Here is a 19,197-nt window from a genome sequence, read left to right as displayed (position 1 = left end):
CACTGCTAAATTAGGGACGGCTTGCACAATTAGCCCTCGTGTACCTTTGCGCATAATTCAAAACAAAACAAAAGCGATAGTGATATAGTTGGAGGAGTCTAGAAAGGTCCTGCAGTCATGGGTAACACAACAGTCAGTGGTGGTGAAAGGTGTAAACCAGAGGAGTTCTCCTATTCCATATTTCTTAGTTAACATTAACTGAAGTTAAAATTCTTAGGCAAATGAAAAGAGAGATGCGACTACTTTGATCCTCGCACTTGCCAATTATATTTCTAGAATCTAGATATTTTATCCTAGAGTTAATGTATTTTTGTATATTTCTTATGGCTTATTCTATACTTTCTTTTCTAATTCTCATAACTTCATTGATGTCCCCTTTGTACTTTGATTTTTTTAAAATTTTATAATCCTTCTGTGTATGATTATTAGGGCGCTTGCCTTGCAATCTCTAGATCGCATGATTGAAATTCGCCGTTAAAAATGCTCGCCCTTTCAGCCGTTGAGGCGTTATAATGTTACAGTCAATTCAATTATTCTTTGGTAAAAAGTAGCCCAAAAGTTTGCAGTAAATGATGTTGACCAGCTGCCTTTCCTAATTTTTTTTCAGTAGAGAATGGAGTAAACCGTATCAGGAGAATAGCGTTTCCAATATGAAAGGGAATATTTGATAAAAAGATTGGATATGTTAGCCATTTTTTGGACGTCCTTGAATAGTAAAAAAGTGTCAGAAGACTGAAAGATAGATAATGGTATTTCACTTTCCAAGGGAGGTGATACAAGTCGCCCCAATAATTATAGGCCTATTAATCTCACATCAGTGGTGGGAAAAGGTTTTGAAAGTCTGATAAAAGATACATTGCAAAATCATTTAACAAAGATTAAAATTTTGTTAGATAGTAGGTGTGATTTCACTAGGAAGAAAATCTTATCTTTTTAATCTTTTGGCATTCTTTCAGAAAGTTACTGTTTACGTAAACGACGGTATGATTGTGGATTTACTGTGTCTGGATTTTTAGAAAGCATTTGACATGGTGCCACATAAAAAGGTTTATTAAAAAATTATCTTTGTAGGAGTGAGGGAGAGGTTGACTCATTGGATACAAGAAAGCAGAAGGTTTTGTTGCGTTTTTCTTTTTTTTAAGGGAGGTCATTCATAGTGGATTACTGTCACAAGTGATGTACCTTAGGGCTTAATGTAAGGACCTTTACTTTTTTTTATGTTTTACATCAGTTATATGAAAGAATGGTCTGTCGGATACTAAGGTTTTGGATGTAGCTGGCTGACCTGAGAATGCTGCTGCTTTATAAAAAGGTTTGGTAAGTTGAGCGAATAAAATGTAGATGGATTTTACTTAGAGATGTAAAATAATGCATATAGGATATCATAACTTGGTGTTAGTATAATTTTGCTTTGAATAACCTTAACAGTATTGTAGAAGAAAAGAATCTTCGTGTTGTGATTTACTAGTCTCTTAAGCCACTAAAACTGTGTGTTATTGCCAGTAGCAGGGCAAATAAAAGTTAAGGCTATTTTTGGAGAAAAATTAAATAGAAGTTTAAAGAGGTTATAATTCTAATATATCATTGGTTAGACAGCATATGGAGTATTGTATTCAGTCTTCTGTGTCATAAGTTAGGAAGGACATTGAATGGCTGGAAAGGGTTCAGAAGAGGGTCACTATGATAATATTTGGAATGAAAAATTTAGCATACGAGAACAGGTTAACATCTCAGAGATTTTGTTGTTGAAAAAAAAAGTTAGAAAAGATGTGATCTAGGTGTTTAAGATTATTAGGAAAATTGATAATTTTGATGCATCACCTTTTCGTTGGTAGGACTAGGGAACACAAATATAAATTCTGGCAAGTTAGGAGTCATCTTCAACTAAGTCGGTTTTATTTTTTAACATGATGGTTGGCCTTTGAAATGGGTTGTCGTCAAATGTAGTGGATACAGTTAAAGGGAAGGCTTGATAAGTGTATTTAAAGTTTAGTGGATGGGATGGCCTAGATAGACCAACAAGTCCCTTATTGTACTCTCGTCAAGATTAGTCGGAAGTAGTCCAGAACACAGTTTTAAATCGTGTTGTTACTGCGCTGTTTATCGTCATAAACGTGAGTAATGTTTATGACGACGAAACAAACATGGCCCATTAATCACTAGCTTCTTGTTTATCACATAAAGCTGAACTCCCTCGAGCGAGTTTCTCGAATTAAAATATTAAAAATATGGCCTACAATAATTGTATTAACTCATTTCCTCGAAGATCGACTGAAAAAATGTTTAATATACTACGGCTAGTACCCTGATAATGAAATATTCTGTGTTACGTGGGAGAAGTTATGCAAATGCACTATAAAGAAAATGAATCGTAAGCAAACAAGGCGAGCTAGAACGTAAATTACCGGGTAAAAATACAAGAAAGTTTAATCCCTGACAGAGCAACTGTTACTTTAATATAATATTAGTTCCAAATAATAATTTCTATACTCATGATTGATACAGATTAACTTTTTAAAATATTTTTACTGCAAAATGCAGGTTTGGTTTTAATTTCGCGCAAAACTATACGATGGCTATCTGTGCTAGTCGTCCCTAATTTAGCAGTGTAAGACTAGATAGATGGAAGGCGGCTAGTCATCACCACCCACCGCCAACTCTTGGGCTACTCTTTTACCAACGAATTGACCTTCACATTATATCGCCCCCACGGCTGAAAGGGCGAGCATGTTTGGTACAACAGGGATTCGAACCCACGACCCTCAGATTACGAGTCGAGTGTCTTAACCACCGGGCCTCAGAATAGAGCATGAATATTAGAAGAGAATTGTAAGCGATACAATTCCCTTTAGTATAATCCAATACTACCTTTAAAATAAACAACAAATATATACACATACATATAGCTTGTAAGAGTTTTCTTTCGAATTGCAAGATGTATTGATTTAGTAATTTAAAACTAATTAATTTGTATGTTTTCAAATGAAATATAAAGCCGTTAGGTATCCCTGGCCCGGCATGGCCAGGTGGTTAGGGGGCTTGACTCGTAATCTCAGGGTCGCGGGTTCGAATACCAAACATGCTCGTCCTTTCAGCCGTGGGGACATTGTAATGTGAGAGTCAATCACACTATTAGTTGGTAAAAAAAGTAGCCCAAGAATTGGTGGTGGGTGGTGATGACTAGCTGTTTTACACTCCTAAATTAGGGTCAGCTAACACAGATAGCTATCGTGTAGCTTTTCGCAATATTCAAAAACAAACAATCATAATACTCTCCTTAGGCTGACCAGCCACCGATACTGAATGACCAGAATTCTCTAATAAACATGCTTTTCGGATTCAGCTGCATGACTATTTTTTTGTATTTCTGACGCATCCTAGTTACACACATGGGAATTTCAGTCAGACTGCTTGACCCCTAATGCACCTGAATGTATGTCAGGTAATTAATTTTTTTTTTTCATAATTATACTTACTAGTAGAAACGCCGTTCTACGAGCACCTGTTTGTATTAATCGTTGTATTAAATTGTCATATTATTTATGTATATTAAAAGCAGTACCGTTTTTTGTTGTTGTTTCAAAAGAACTCCAGTTTCTTGTTAGTGCCACCCGCTAGTACAACAGTAAGTATACGGATTTACAACGCTAAAATCATGGGCTCGATTTCCCTAGGCGTACTCAGCAGATAACCCGATGTGGCTTTGCTATAAGAAAACACACACTTCTCGTTAGAACATTTAAAAATTACATCAATAAAGATACTATCAAACCCTCATGTACAGCCCTAGTGAAAATCGTGTTCATGTTGTGAGAAGAATACTCTTAGTTAAAACTGTGTTCTATTATAAAACAACCCTCGAGAAACTTTGCACGAAATCAAAAAACAAACAATGGTTGTTGCATATAGAGCAATTTTTTTTAATTGTCTGAATCTTGAATGCCCGAAATGAGAAATTTTTTTATAAGATTTTGTTTATGGGATCGTTTAATAGATAGCACAGGAGTTTGGTTTGGATTTTCAACAAAGATCATAGAAAAAACACCTATTCATCATTTCCCACCACCGCAAACTCTTGTGCTTACCAACAAATAGTAGGATTGATCGTAACTTATAACGCCCCCACGGCTGAAAGTGGCGAGCATGTTTGGTGGGACGGGAATTTAAATCCGCGACCCTCAGATTGCAAGTCGAGCACCCTAATCACATGGCTCCATTATTATTATTAACTGAAATGACTTTAGTTATAGTTAATTGTAAAATAAAAGTGGTGAGCACACAATTCCTTCATCATTTTTAAAATTATTTTCATGTCCTCCTGCGGGACAGCGGTAATTTTAAAAACTTGCGACGCTAAAATCAAGGGTTCGATTCGCTGTAAAAACCAGATATTAAACTATTATTGAAAAATAAAGTTAATAAGTCGTATACTTAAAACAAAAACATTGATTATGTTTCACAGATAGATAGAAATCTTATAGCAAAGCCACATCGGGCTATCTGCTCAGCCCACCGAGGGGAATCGAACCCCTGATTTTAGCGTTGTAAATCTGGAGACATAGCGCTGTACTAGCGGGGGCTTGATTATGTTTCCTGATTATTAGAATTAAACATATTTCATTACGTGTGGTTGATATCTGTTCGTTGTTTCCAATTCATGTTTGTAACGTATTTCAACAAAGGATACTGTAGTAAATAAAACATAGTATTAAAAGTAAATACCTGTAAACTGTACATTATGGAAGAACATCAGTGCTGTACATCAAATTATGTAAATTTCAAGTTCTAAAATAAGTCAAATGGCACCTCAATAGGTAGTTCTACGTCTTCTTAAGTCAAACTAGTTCGCAATAGTTTACTATACATTTTATTTTTGTAATGAAAGTTTGGTTTGAATGTCGTGCAATGCTACACGAGGGCTATCCGTCCCTAATTTAGCAGTATAAGACTAGAGGGAAGACAGCTAGTAACCACCACCCACCGCCAACTCTTGGACTGCTCTTTTACCAACGAATAGTGGGATTGACCGTCACATTATAACGCCTCCACGGCTGTAAGGGCGAGCATGTTTAATGTGACGGGGATTCGAAACCGCGATCCTCGGATTACGAGTCGAGTGCCTTAACCACCTGGCCATGCCGGACCATGTTATGAAAGCCAGACATGGATTTCTGACATTTTGATATCATCTTTAACAATATGACATCACTTGAACTGTAAATCTGAGAATTCGTGATCTCCACTTTACAGTTGTGGATATGATATAAAAGTGGGTCAAATCGCACTACTCGATCAGACAAAAGTAGCCAAAGAGGTTAGCGGTGTATGCTGTTAACTAGTTGGTATTCCTCTTATCGTTGTGGTCAGTATTAGTGCCGGTTATGGGTAGATATTTAGTTCTTTGGGTCGTTTTGATACAAGAAGTAAAATTGTTCCCTTTTTTGGAACAGACATGATCTAGTGGTTTGCACGTTGGGCTGCTTATTAAAGGATCTGGGGTTCGAAACGTGATACTGCTGTAAGTGCATCATTGAGACAATCATTCCTGTTATTGGGATATGCCAAGACTGGATCAAAATATTTACGGTATATGTCCCGTTACCGCTAAAACGCATGTAAAAAAACAACAATGGTCGGACGAAACAAAAATGGATATTTTCTATTAAGTAAAAAATATTATAAACCAGAAATGACACTTTTAAATTGTGTTAAAAATGACTACATAAATAACTGAACAAAAAATGAAAAATTTAATGAATACATAAAAAGAAGACTAATTTTATACTACAGTGTGAATAAAAAGTATTTATATGAAAGTAAACATGAATTTCGTAAACTTTTATTTTTTTATGTAAGAGCATCTTCTTATTTCTGGTGTTGTTACATTGTTCGGGATTATTTGATTTTTATAAGAAGATAAATCCTTGTGGTTAAACAAAAAAAAACATTAGAGTGCAAACCCTTTGCAACAAAAATTACAATAATGATAGCAACTTTACGAACCCACAAAGTTACGTTGTACTCTCTTGAGATCCATTTCTTGTGATGGTTAATTGTTTCGCTACCGGATTAGTTGTAACAAGTCACATCGCCTACGTCACTTTGTGACGTCATTTGGGTCAAGTACGTCCTTTAAAAAATATCTAAACACTTCAACTTCAGGTTAAACCCGATGGGCATGATATGCAACACTGTTTTTAATTAGTATAATTAATGCACCACAAGTTACTGACAGCTAGTATATAAACTTAATATAACAATGGCGTTTCAATTGTTCAATAACCATATTTCTGTAAAACTTGGAAAAAAACATTGCTTGGCTGATGGCAGCATGAAGGCCAAACTTATCCAGTAAATTTTTACAGTAACTGTATATGGTGTTTCAACCTTGAAGAGTTCATGTTGTTCTTGTTGTTTTTTCTACTAGGGTACACTATTAAAACATCAAGTTTTCTTTGTTAATTTTGCTTTTAAGAGCCTTATGGAAGACGTAATTCATTAACCCGCTAATAACCAGTTAAAATAACAAATCTGAATTACTTGTACAGTAAGTAAGCGAGGGACTATCATTATGATTAAACGTATCAGCTTGAGGCAAGGGGGTGAGGTTGATATTTGTAATTAACCTTGGCCTGTTTACTTAACATTTGGAGAGGATGTCTCCCACTTAGAAGGGGGAACTCCAAGATCACCTAACCACCACACGAGTAAGTTGTTGGTAGTGATAAAGGCATTCGTCGCCAGGCTGTACAACCAGTTCTCGCTTTCGTCGGGAATCGACGCATTTGAGGTCTGTGTTCTTAGGGAACAACATGATCAGCTGTATGGTAGGCCTGACGGAGTGCCCTCCTTACAGACGGCGGAGGATATGGCGGAAAGTAAGTTGTTTTGTTTTGTTTTTCCTTTGCGGAAAACCATTTTTTAAATTTACGTCTACAAGTACCCTACTCTGATGGCAAACGAATCGCGTAATATTAAGTAAAAGCGCATTATTCTTACTTTGAAATCAAGACTTAAATGTTTTTAAAATAAATTCATTTAAATTAATTTATATTTTGTAAGTAGAACAAAGGAATGAAAAAAATTACAAAATCTTGCGAATTGAAAATGCTAATTTCTAACATTTTAATAAAGTTATGGGCTTCATTTATAAAAAAGGTTAATTCGTGCTTCTTTTAATAGAGAACAACAACAATGGAAACGACTGTTTTACGATGTTTTGCCCCTAATTAAAGGACCGTCTCTGCTTATTTCTTCCCTGTATTTTCATTACGCTTACCTTATGTGACAGCAATGGTAATGCAACATATAATCCACGTTTATTACAGTAATTTTGATTTGTGAAAAAAAGAAACAAACAGGCGCGCGCACTTATTAGTATTGAAATCAATAAATCGTATTTGGAAAATTAGCGCTCATTTTATATTTTGCAACGCCTCGAGGGCGTTAATTAGGGGCAACACAGTGTTAACAATACGCAGCTTTAGGCTGAGGCGTAGGAGGCAAATTAAAAGTGAGGAGCAAGATTTATTTGATCGATGGAATGTACACCCATTATGCCCGGGGTTCAAGGATCGTCTTGAGGCCTTAGAAGTTCTTAGGACCTGAATTAGATTTTAAATGTTATCTTGCTTTTCCAGAGATTAATTTTCTTAATTTAGGTAAATTATTGCTGGAACAGACTGAAAAAAGTTTCCCTCAGCTTCCTACGCCATTAACACCGGGAACTTTTTTAAAATTTAAAATAGGTGAAGCAGGTTTTTGTGATATTCAGATCAGGTGTGTGTTTTGTGTGAAATAAACAAAAGGATCAAATGTCTCCCACACAAAATTGTTGTTGTTGTTGTTTTAATTGACTTTTATTAAAGAAAATTCTTAAGTCACTACATGACGTAGTAAAAAATCGGCATTTTTGTTTTTTTTGTTTACTTCTTTTTCTTAAAGAGTAACCATAAACGGCATATCATTATAATTTATACGATAATTGTTATATCGTGTTTTTTCCTTTTTTCTGACGGATTTATATTTGCCATTCACCTCTTAAAAAGTGTGATATTTCACAGTAGGTAGCCTTCAGAATAAGTCATATGGTAATTGTTTGTTTTAAACCAAAGTAGCTGTGTAACTTGTAATTGTGAAAAAAAAAACAGAAGTATACATTTTAGTTGTGTAAGAGCCAAAACCAAAAAAATTAAATACGTGTCTCTTGACACGCGGCTTAGTCGCGTAACGCCAACAAAATAAAGCATCAATCCCTTTTATTTCTTCAGTATTTCATATTGTCATACAGGTTTTATTAGAATAAATCAGGTTTTCACTTACAGTACCAGTATTTCTAATTTCATATTCGTTCAAGCACATGTATGACGTGTCGTTGGTATGGTTTACACCTTACATACGTTATTAGCGCCACGTTTCGTTGGTGTTCATTTCATTTTTCACGTTTTACTGGCGACACTCGCAAGTGAACAATTTAAAAGCCAGTCTGCTGTATAAAGAAGTAATTTTAAAATTTAATTAAACCAAGATATGCAAATTTTAAAAATGCAGAAACTCGTCTATACTTGTAGACAGCAGATTTATTTTCTACGCTTTTATTTCGAGTCGTATTTCGCAAAAATACATAAAACGAAACAAGTTTCTTCTTTCTCTTCGTATTTATTAAAACTAAAATGTTTCTTTCAGAAACGTTTTCATCCAAAGTTAACTTATATATATTTATAATACAACTAAAATCCACTACACTTAAAGTTACATTACATACACAGAACTAAAGGTTGCTAACAGATGTGATTTAGAGTTTGATTAGAAGCACTTTCTTCCATTGGCATATACCTTGAATATATATGTTTATTGTTATGAAGAAACATCTGGAGAGTGAATCTAGAAGCTTCTACGTGTCTGTTCTTCTATTGCATATGCTCATCTTCGAAAATTATTGCTCTTTATTTAATGTGTTGTGCGTGGCCCAGCAAGACTTTAAGAGATATCTCTCCTGCTTAATCTAGTTTACTCTGTAACAGCCATTGTTCGTTAAGTTCATGATATAAACTGGCCCTAGATCTCTACGTCTTTTCGTGTGTCAGCCGGCCTGAAACCCTGGTATTCGGCGAAAAGCCCCGTCAATACCGGGTACGGCTGGTGTAGTGTGATTGACAAAATATTCTACTTTCCTTTCACTCGCAACATCTTAGGACGTTCGCTGTTCTCACAAAGCGTATTATTATTCTTTTTACGTAGAGGAGCGAACAACGTTTCGACCTTCTTCGGTCACAAAGAAAAAAACCAAAAAAACAATGAACCTGACGATGACCGAAGAAGGTCGAAACGTTGTTCGCTCCTCTACGTAAAAATTTTTCTCAACCAAAACCAGTCGTTTTTACATATATATTTTTCTCTACAAGTGGGTTTTCTCGACATCACTGCATTATTATTCGTCAAGAAGCCCAGTTCATCTGTTAAAAACAATGTGCCGTTTGATTTACTCTTAAGTAAAGTGAAAACGCGTACCAACATGCTTCAACACTTAGTTTGACTGAGTGACATATCTGAAAGCATACATTACCGGGAGAAAATTACTGACGTTTGAAAATCTGGCTACCTTCCATTTCTAGAGTCGCCAGTTACGACGTATAAATTAATAATTAAGTTAGTTTTCATCCTTCCCTGAATATTCGCGTAGTTCATCTCTTGTGTACGCTTTGTGCTGTAAACCTACACCATACACTGCCAGGCTTTAACCGCTGTATAGAATTCCGCTTTCTGATAACATAGGCGTTTTTATCTTTTCATTAATGACTTAAAAAACAGACAAACAAACTACTCACCGTGAAATGTGAATTAAATAAAATGATATTTCCTTATTGTAGACCTCAAGACCTAGGTCTCAAGAACAATAGTTTCTACTTTTAATATAAAGCAATATATGTGCATAAAGATATATCGAAATGGGGCTACCTCAAGATATGCAACGTGGCATAATCAAATAATTTTAACTAACTTATGAATACAAATTGTTTGTTTTGAATTTCGCACAAAGCTATTCGAGAGCTATCTGTGTTAACCGTCCCTAATTTAGCAGTGTAAGACTAGAGGGAAGGTAACTAGTCATCACCACCCACCGCCAACTTTTGGGCTGCTCTTTTACCAACGAATAGTGGGATTGACCGTCACATTAACGCCCCGACAGCTGAAAGGGCGAACATGTTTGGTGCGACCGGGATTCGAACCCGCGACCCTCGGATTACGAGTCGAACGCCTTAACACGTTTGGCCATGCCGGGCCTTGAAATGCCATGAAACGACACTGGTCGCGCTCCTTGTGGTTTATGAACAATCTAGCCATTATTTGTTTTTTAACATACTTTTTTAACATTGTCCAATATGTTCTGATGGTTAGGACACTCGACTGTAGGTCGCGGGATCGAATATATAATTACGTGGCGTTAATAATGTGACTGTCAAAGTCCTCGCAGAAATTAATGCACATTTTGTGTAACTGCGTGTAATTTAGTCCTCCAAATACGAGAAAATATTTTAAAAGTTTATACCATAACAGAAATAAATTAAATAAATCATACATCTTAAAATTACCAACGAGTAAATTACCTTTAAAATCTGGGTTATTTCCTTATTTGTCCTATCAGGTGAGGGGTTGTATGCAAGTTCAAGAACATTCTAGAGCATGAGGTAAGGCTTATCTGTGCAGTTGGTGAAATTTCGTTTTGTTTTTGTTTTTTTTTAGAAATAAGACTGTTTTCGTTGTTTTGTTTTTCAAAATATGTAAACTTGTAACAATGATGAAAAATAAATAAACATTCATGCTTTAGAATCATACATATTTTTACTTTGCCTATAAAAAAAAATTGTTATATTTGTCTGTTGTTAATCGCAAAGCTACACGATGGGCATCTGTACTGTGTCCTTCACGAGAGTATCGAAACCTGGTTTTTAACATTTATAAACTGTATCAGAATAACACAACTATTGACGATTACTGTAAGTGAAAAGTATTATTTTAATATACATTTTACCACTTCATTGCATATATTCGATCCATATAAAAAAAGAAACAATCACAAAAAATTTTTGAGTTTGTTTTTCTTAAGATTTCCTTACTTCGGGCTTCATGGTGAGAGAAAAATGCTTTGGTTGAACGCGGAAACAGGGTATTGAAAGGCTGACCTTGCAATGTGGTATTGCTTTCTACGACATACTGAGTCAGAAAGGGCGTTGTATTGTCGTAAGTTTTGTTTATTCACTGTCAGCAGCCGAACGTTGGGTTTTCACACCCATTTCTACAAGCATGCCTAGCAGCGCCCCCAGCGGTTGTTGAACTTTTGAAATTAAACCAAGCCTTCTCCTTGGCCTTCGCTCTTGTGTTACGGAAATACCACAATCAAGTGGTTGGTTGGCGTTTATGATTAGAACCGTTGCCTGAGGTGTTATAGAAATCGTTTATAACAATTTTTGCTTGTTTTCGTAACATACCTAGGAGATAAAGACTAGCTTTCGCTGGTTCATTTCCCAGTTCAAACTTTCACCTTGAGATTTCACCTTTTTTATTAAATGGTTTCCCACTGCAACCTTCAATAGACAGTTTTCCCCACATTAACAGGGAAGGTCGTAATAGTCGAAGGTCGAGAAACAGGTTTGTTACGCTGGATATCGGAAAGCAGTGTTGTGTACAGTAAAACCTACTATTATCATACCAAAAAAATCGCCCCTGAGTTTTAAAAAAACATCATAGTTTATCCCAGCAAACAAGGGATTATATTCTTTCAGTAACATACGTGATGTGTTAAAATATATACTCGCTAAGGCGTTTTTAGTGAATATAAATATATATTTTACTGACAATTCAATATTTCTCAGTATTTACAAATTGTGGCTCGTAATCCTCTACTTATATATAATTTTATAACAAGGGGTGTTAAAGAAATAAATAAAAGTTAAAACTCTAATGATGGTTATATATCCATTCGTTTCGTGGAGCAATGGTTATGAAGTACAAGAAACAAGTTATTTTCAAATGATAATTGGTTTCTGTATTTCTCTTCTGATTACTACTGTTAGTCATAATTTAAAAATCGATAACTTAAAACCGTGATGCTATATTATAGTTGCTTGTGTGAATATTTTTAATCATGGTAATATTTTGTAAACAAACTATCTTTTCAGGTTCTTTGTATTAAATGTGGGAATTTTTCAAAATATATTTGAGCAAGAATTTGTAGTTTTTACACACGTTTCTCACTGTAGGTACTTGAGAACACTTATTGTTTCCTGACACCTAGACTACGGTGCTATGCTAAGGCACCGGTGAGACCTGGGGAAAATATAAGCTGGTGGGGAACTTCCTTGTTTAGCCTAGCTTTAAAAGAATGCCGTTCAATTTAATAAACCGAGCATAGATAGCTCATTGTGTATCTTTGCTTAATTCCAGACAATACAATTCAGGGATATGTAGAAATAGTATAGTAATATGCAGTAAAACCTGTACAAGCCGGAAATATAAAAAGTTTACAGCATTATCTTAAGATTTCTCTTATAAAAGACCCTCTATGTGGAGGAACCTGCGTAACGCTGAGGGAAAAGTATCTTTCGCGTACCTCATCTATCAACAAGTAGGATAAGAACCTGAGTAAAGCGGAAAAAATGTTTTTGATTAAGTATTAATTTCTTATTTAATTCATAATTTCTTTATATTAATAAATTCTTGTTTAATTAATAATTTGTTTAAATATTAATAAATTCTCGGACATTGTGTTACAGTAAGTGTTGGTTAAATATATTCTGTTCGTATTTCTGCCGTCATTATTTTTGCAATTAAATTAAACAAAAGAATGGAACAAAAAATAGGAATATTCTACTTTTCCTAAATAATGCAACTTGTCACTCGAAAGATCAACTTTCAAATGTTCGTTTAATCTTTCTACCTCCATGTACAACATCAGTTCTACAGCTACTAGATAATGGAATTATACAGTGTATAAAACTGAAATACAGAAAAATTGATGCTTCAGCATATTGTTGCAAACATGGACGATTGTAAGCGAACATCTGAAATCGCCGTGAAAATTGACGTGTTAGATGCAATTGTATTAAGTCAGTCAGTCAAATGCGTAAAAGATGAATGCGTAATAAAGTGCTTTCGAAACTGTGGATTTATTTTCGATAATGGCGGAGATTGTGAAGTTGTTTGTTATGACGATTCTAGTGAAATCCAAACTCTGAGAAGATTAATGCCAATGACTCTGTGAACGCGGGTAGTTTTGTGAACGTTGACAAGAATGTTTTACCAAAAACTGATGAAATTGATTTAAAATCTATAATACATTAGCAAGATGGTAACAATGTGAGAGATTCAGAAGATGAACAAAATGGAAAAGACAGTGAGGAAATAGAAATTCCTTCTTCATCGCAAGTGTTAAGTTATATTAACTATCAAATTGTATGGAAAAATGAAGGGAAAAATGAACTTCATGATGAGGCCGTAGAATTGGTGTTCTCTTCTAATTGCATGAGAAAGCCCATTTTATATATATATATAAAAAAAGTTTAAATTGGACACTTTCTTCAAATAAATTTGATTTAAGATTTTGCGTACTTGTGTATATATTGAATGTCTATTTTTGTTCTTATTCTAATAAATATAGCATAAACAGTATAACAACTTTATTCACAAACGTCTTACTTCCCTTGAGTCAAGCGAGTATAACGTTCCGCCCAAAAGTTATATATAATTAAGGAAATGCATGTTGACTTCTTAAGCCAGAAATTTTATTCGGTCTCGTGTGATTCCGCCTCAGACATGTTTTCTGTATTTGCTTCCCGTGAGATTTTAGGGGGTCATTGTTATCTTGTACAAGTGTAAAATTATTAATATCTTTAAGATACAGTTTCGAAACCTGGTCCAATTTATTGGTCCGAACCATTCGACATATTTACGCATATCTGTCATGAGGTATGGAGAACTTCGATGTTATTAATTTCTGTAAAAATAACATATAAACCCTGTGAAATATAAAATAATTATTTCTTACATTTGTGACAAATGTTACATTTAATAATTAAAAAAGCGAGAAACGTTGTATGTGGTTTATTTCCTTTTCTCGTGAATAACAGTTTTAAGAAATAGTGTTAATGTGTATATTCCTGCGTTACGAGATTGCATTGAACTTGATGTGTTGTCTCGAAACGAGAAAAATGCACTTCCATTCCTGCCTTGTCATTGCCACCAAGCGAATCAACAATAAAAATCGTAATTACTACCACGTATTTTGCAAGGAGCATGACCTTTCTGAAAATTAGTATGCATGCACAGTATCGAAAGCTGAGAAATTATGCTGCAACACATTCATGCGATACTCGCAAAACGTTGTGATTTATAATAAATATAATTAAGCCTTTTTTAATTTTTTTTATAACAAACGTACGTGTGTTCGTGTATAAATGCTCTGTTAATTTATCGCAGCGAGTTCTTTTACATGGATATTACTATGTAGCTCTTATAGCTTAACATTTAGATCTAAAAAAACAAGTAGTTTCGTTCAGTATAACAAAAACATTTTTAGTCGTAGCAACAAGAAATATATATAAAAAAAAACTTACTGGTCGCCGTTTTACCCAAAAACTCTCGGGAAAGCCTGTGAAGGATATTTGACTGACATAATGGCTATAATTCATTTTGTCTTAATGACTTTTATTTGAATCTTTACGCAAATTACACCATTAGGTGACGTTGAAATGCTGTAACAGGTAGAGGAAAACAAAAAGTTGGGAGGGAAACGGTGGACAAGTAAGATTAAAGATAAATGTGAATACAATAAAACAGACCTGGCTTAAGCTTTTAGTAACTGAAGTGGGGGTCAATGAGACATATAAAGAGGTCGAATCTAAAATGAGATTAATGGACTGCATTAGTTTGAGGGGATCAAAGCTATTTCATGGAATCGAACCTCTGCCCCTTCCCCATCATACTCTAAAACATTTGTTACAAAACACAAGCAGCTTCCTTTTTTAGTAACTGCTTATTGTATAACACAAACCTTAATAAATATCTGAAGTTTTGTGTGTTCTTTGTATTACTACTGTTTCAGGGGTATAAACACAATAGATTAGAAACCTTCGTATCCTTCCACTGAAGCAACGCTTCTACAGACAATGTCATTTATTGAAGTAAGGATCGGAGAAGAAAAACAAAAAAGCATCAACAAATTTATCGGGAAAAAAAAAGGTGGGGACAACATTTAAATAGTTGTAGTTGCTCCTGAGCAGATTTTCAACTTGTATAAACACGGATAAACCTCTGTAGAAACTGTTTATGTTGGTATGTCCTGAATAAGAATACGTTCGAATCCCGTAACACCAAACATGCTCGCTTTTTAAGTCATGGAGGCGTTATAACGTCACGATCAATTCCAATATTCAGTATCTTGGGATTTATTATTTGTTGGTCTAGGTGTGTGCGTATGATTTTTTTCCACGGTTTTTGGAGAAAATTTGTTGATGAAGTATTGTTTTATTTTGTTGATTTTATTGGGTGAGCATAGTTTTGTGGCTGTGTTTATTTGGTTTCTTAATATGTTGAGTTTTTATTTTGTTTCATGTGCTAAATCCCAGGGAATGTATAATCCAGTATGGGTGATTTTTCTGTGGATTTCTGTTTTGAATTTATATCAGGTGTCATGATTTTGAGGTTAAGAAATGCTATTTGGTTAGTTTTTTTTCATGTTCACACGTGAACTTAATGTTGGAGTGCATGGAGTTAATGTGGTTGAAAAAAACTAAGTGTGTGTTCTGTAGATGTGAATCCAGCAATTGTATCATCAACATATCTGTATCAGTATAGTGGTGGGTGTAAGGCTGAATGGATCGCTTGAGATTCAGTCTTTGTCATATAAATGTTGGCTAGAATTGGTGACATGGGATTCCCCATACTTAAGCCATTTATTTGCAAGTAGTTTTGGTTATTGAACATAAAGTTTTGGTGGTAATGAACTCTATAAGGGTCACTAATTGGTTGCTGGTGATATGTATTAATGGGTTGGGGTCTTGGATATAAAACTCTAAAGCTATCTTGCAAGCTTCAGTTATTGAGACTTCTGTGAAAAGGGAGATGACATCAAAACTGGCTATTAAGGCTTTATGATTAAGCTGATTAAGAATAGATTTAAATTTAAGAGTTTTTAAAAAAAGACTGGTGTTGCATATTTATAAAATGCCTATGCTATATATTTACCAAGGTTTTAGTTAAATGATTCAAAGGTCGACATTATGGGTCATAGTGGACAATTGGGTTTGTGAGGTTTGGGAGTGCCGTGTAGTTGTTGTGTGCTTGAGTCGGTCTTTCGTAGGTAAGAATAAAGGTTTTCTGAAATTGTTTTGGTTTTTTTTTTCGTTTGTATTAGTATTTTGTTTAATTGGTACTTGTGTTTTTATTGGTATTGTGTGTATTAGTTTAAATTTATTTGTATCTGATAAGATGTCCATTTTTTTGTATGTATTCATTTGTGTTCATTATAACTATAGCATTGCCTTTATCTGCTTTCAGAATTTTGATGTTGTTGTCTTGGTTTAAATTGTTTGTAGAATTACTATCTTTTTGTGTGAGGTTGTATTTTTTAGTTTTCTTTTCTGTGAAATTATGTTGCTAGTTTTGTGTGAAAATTCTTTGAAAACGTTGTTTTAAGATACTGTTTTAAGGTGTTTCGGGGAAGTAAATGTTTTAAGCTCTATCTGGAAAGATTGGTTGTCGGTGGAATTGTTGTCGAAGTTGTCTTCTTTCCGGTGGTTGTTTTTCCATTATTTTGTTGGTGTTTCCATTTTGTGTAAAGTGGATCACCATTCTTCTAACTAGGTATTCCAGGTAAGCTTTCATTTCGATAGATGGAATATTTCTAGATGTTACTGCGAAGTTGAGTCCTTTGTTGAGGATATGTATTTTTCATTGCTTAATTTTCGATCGGATCTGTTAATTACGAAGTTTGTTGGTGGTTCGTCGTGTTGTCGTCTTTTTTGTTGTTGGTACCTTAGTTTATCTAGTTTATTGTTGTGGCGGACATTCTTGCTGTTGAGTTCATTGATGTTGCGTTGTATGAGTTCTGCAGGCCAGTTCATAGTCTAGGTTCATTTTTTTATTTCTGTAGGCCATTTTGTTCTTTTATATTTCGAGTTTAACATGGCTTTTAGTAGTATTTTTTCTGTAAATTATGGATAATGTATGTACACTGATTAAAATTCTTCAGTAGTTTTATCTTTACAAAATTAGAGATTAGTTTTTCCTTTCTGCACTGTTAAATGAAATAAATTTCATTTCTTCTATTGATCATTTTTTTTATTTAAGTTTCTTTAGTTTTATTAGGACTGCACAAGCGTGTACAGTTAACAATGGCGTAATGTAGGTAAGCTCAAGCATAATGGAGTTTAAACAGAGTAACACGTTATATACCACACGGTCTTACGTTAGGGCCCGGCATGGCCTAGCGCGTTAAGGCGTGCACTTCGTAATCTGAGGGTCGCGGATTCGCGCCCGACTCGCGCCAAACATGCTCGCCCTCCCAGCCGTGGGGGCGTTATAATGTGACGGTCAATCCCACTATTCGTTGGTAAAAGAGTAGCCCAAGAGTTGGCGGTGGGTGGTGGTGACTAGCTGCCTTCCCTCTAGTCTTACACTACTAAATTAGGGACGGCTAGCACAGATAGCTCTCGAGTAGCTTTGTGCGAAATTCCAAAAAAACAAACAAACAAACAAGTCTTACGTTAACGTATAAAACATTGCGCTGTTTTCAGCTGGTGGTGTAATGAAGTTTATTTATGTACATTTTTATTAAGGAACTCATTCGGCGAACTTTTGGACAAGTCCGTCACTAATGTGCCCCAATCTCTGAACCTTTTTTGTTCCGAGTTAACAACTTTGTTGTGCCCTAGACGAGTGCGCCTGTATCCACCACTCTTAACAGATAAACAAACTTTACTGACTTTCGTAATAACGAGAAACCCACTTGAAATAAAAATGCTTCTCACTTGAAGTTTTATTGTCGTGGAGCACGTTGGCATCCGCTCAGGATAGACTGGACCTTGACCTTGCGTATTTATTCATGAAGCAAAAGTAAAGAAGGAACAGTAGTTAGAGTTCATTTGTGGTTTATCTTGTCGAAAGTTGTTTTTAGTGCTCTTTTACGAACCTCTTTTAATTGTAAGATAATGAAATGGTGATCCTTCAACTGCAATAAATTGGATTTACTTAAGAAATAGAGGCCACTATTATGGAAGACACCAGACAGTGACAATAACAATAATAAACGTATGGTTGCAGTTGATGAACTGTGTAAAGTTTGCTACAGACTCTGCAGATGTAAATGAAACAAAATGGCCAACTTAAGAGGCTAATTCTTTTTTCTTTTTTTTTTGTAGTAGCAGTGATGCAGATGATGGATAAATCGTAGCTTGTACGTTTTTATGTCTCTTGTTCTCCCCCTGGTACGGCGGTAAGTTTACGGACTTACAACGCTAAAGTCAGGGGTTCGATTTCTCTCGGTGGAATCAGCAGATAGCCCGATGTGGTTTTGCTATAAGAAATCACACACACACACACACACACACACTCTATCTCTTTAACGTACTCGTGATAAATATTTACTTCTTTCTGTAATTTGAGTTTTTACTTGTCTAACCTTCACTCGGATGTTGTATAGTTGATATTTACAAAACGAATAACATTATCTTATACACTTAAACTGATTACTGCTTACACGTAACTAGATAATACTGTAGTTATTGCTTCGACACGCTTCTGGGATTGTTTCACTTATTGTAGTTTTGTATATTTCATAAATGCACATCAAACTGCTGTGGGGATTTTCTGTCTTCACATATCGTAAAATGACTTTTAAAGTTTTACGGGTGATTTGGCATTCCCACAATATGAAACTCGTTTTAGAATTAAAGGGCCAACCATTGAGTGACTTTGAAAGTTTTTGACAAAATCATTCTCACAATGGCTTTAAAATGATCCATGTCTTTCATTTTCAAATTGTTCATAACAGAACTGCAAGTACCAGGGAATTTACTCATTGTCGTCATGTGAACTGGACTTGACATTATTTTTACCAAATAATTTAAAAGAACCCGCTAAACGAAAGAAAAACATAATGACAATAACTGTATGTGTGTGCACACTAACCGTCTAGTTTAC

General features: G+C 34.9%; 1 protein-coding gene across 2 annotated transcripts in view; it reads left to right on the top strand.

Moving 5' to 3' along the window:
• The first annotated feature begins 6,684 nt into the window (after positions 1–6,684).
• LOC143252321 (serine/threonine-protein kinase D1-like) overlaps positions 6,685–19,197 on the top strand; it is a 64,405-nt gene continuing 51,892 nt past the window's right edge. For both annotated transcript variants that reach the window (XM_076504284.1, XM_076504283.1), the window contains exon 1: positions 6,685–6,878. In XM_076504284.1, coding sequence (XP_076360399.1) covers positions 6,813–6,878 — 66 coding nt within the window. In that variant the 5' untranslated portion in view covers positions 6,685–6,812. The remainder of the gene's footprint in view (positions 6,879–19,197) is intronic.

The sequence above is a fragment of the Tachypleus tridentatus genome, chromosome 6 (genome assembly GCF_004210375.1).
Source record: "Tachypleus tridentatus isolate NWPU-2018 chromosome 6, ASM421037v1, whole genome shotgun sequence".
In the NCBI taxonomy this organism is placed as follows: domain Eukaryota; kingdom Metazoa; phylum Arthropoda; class Merostomata; order Xiphosura; family Limulidae; genus Tachypleus; species Tachypleus tridentatus.
Note: the sequence above shows the minus strand (reverse complement) of the source record. Positions and strands in the feature narration are given on the sequence as shown.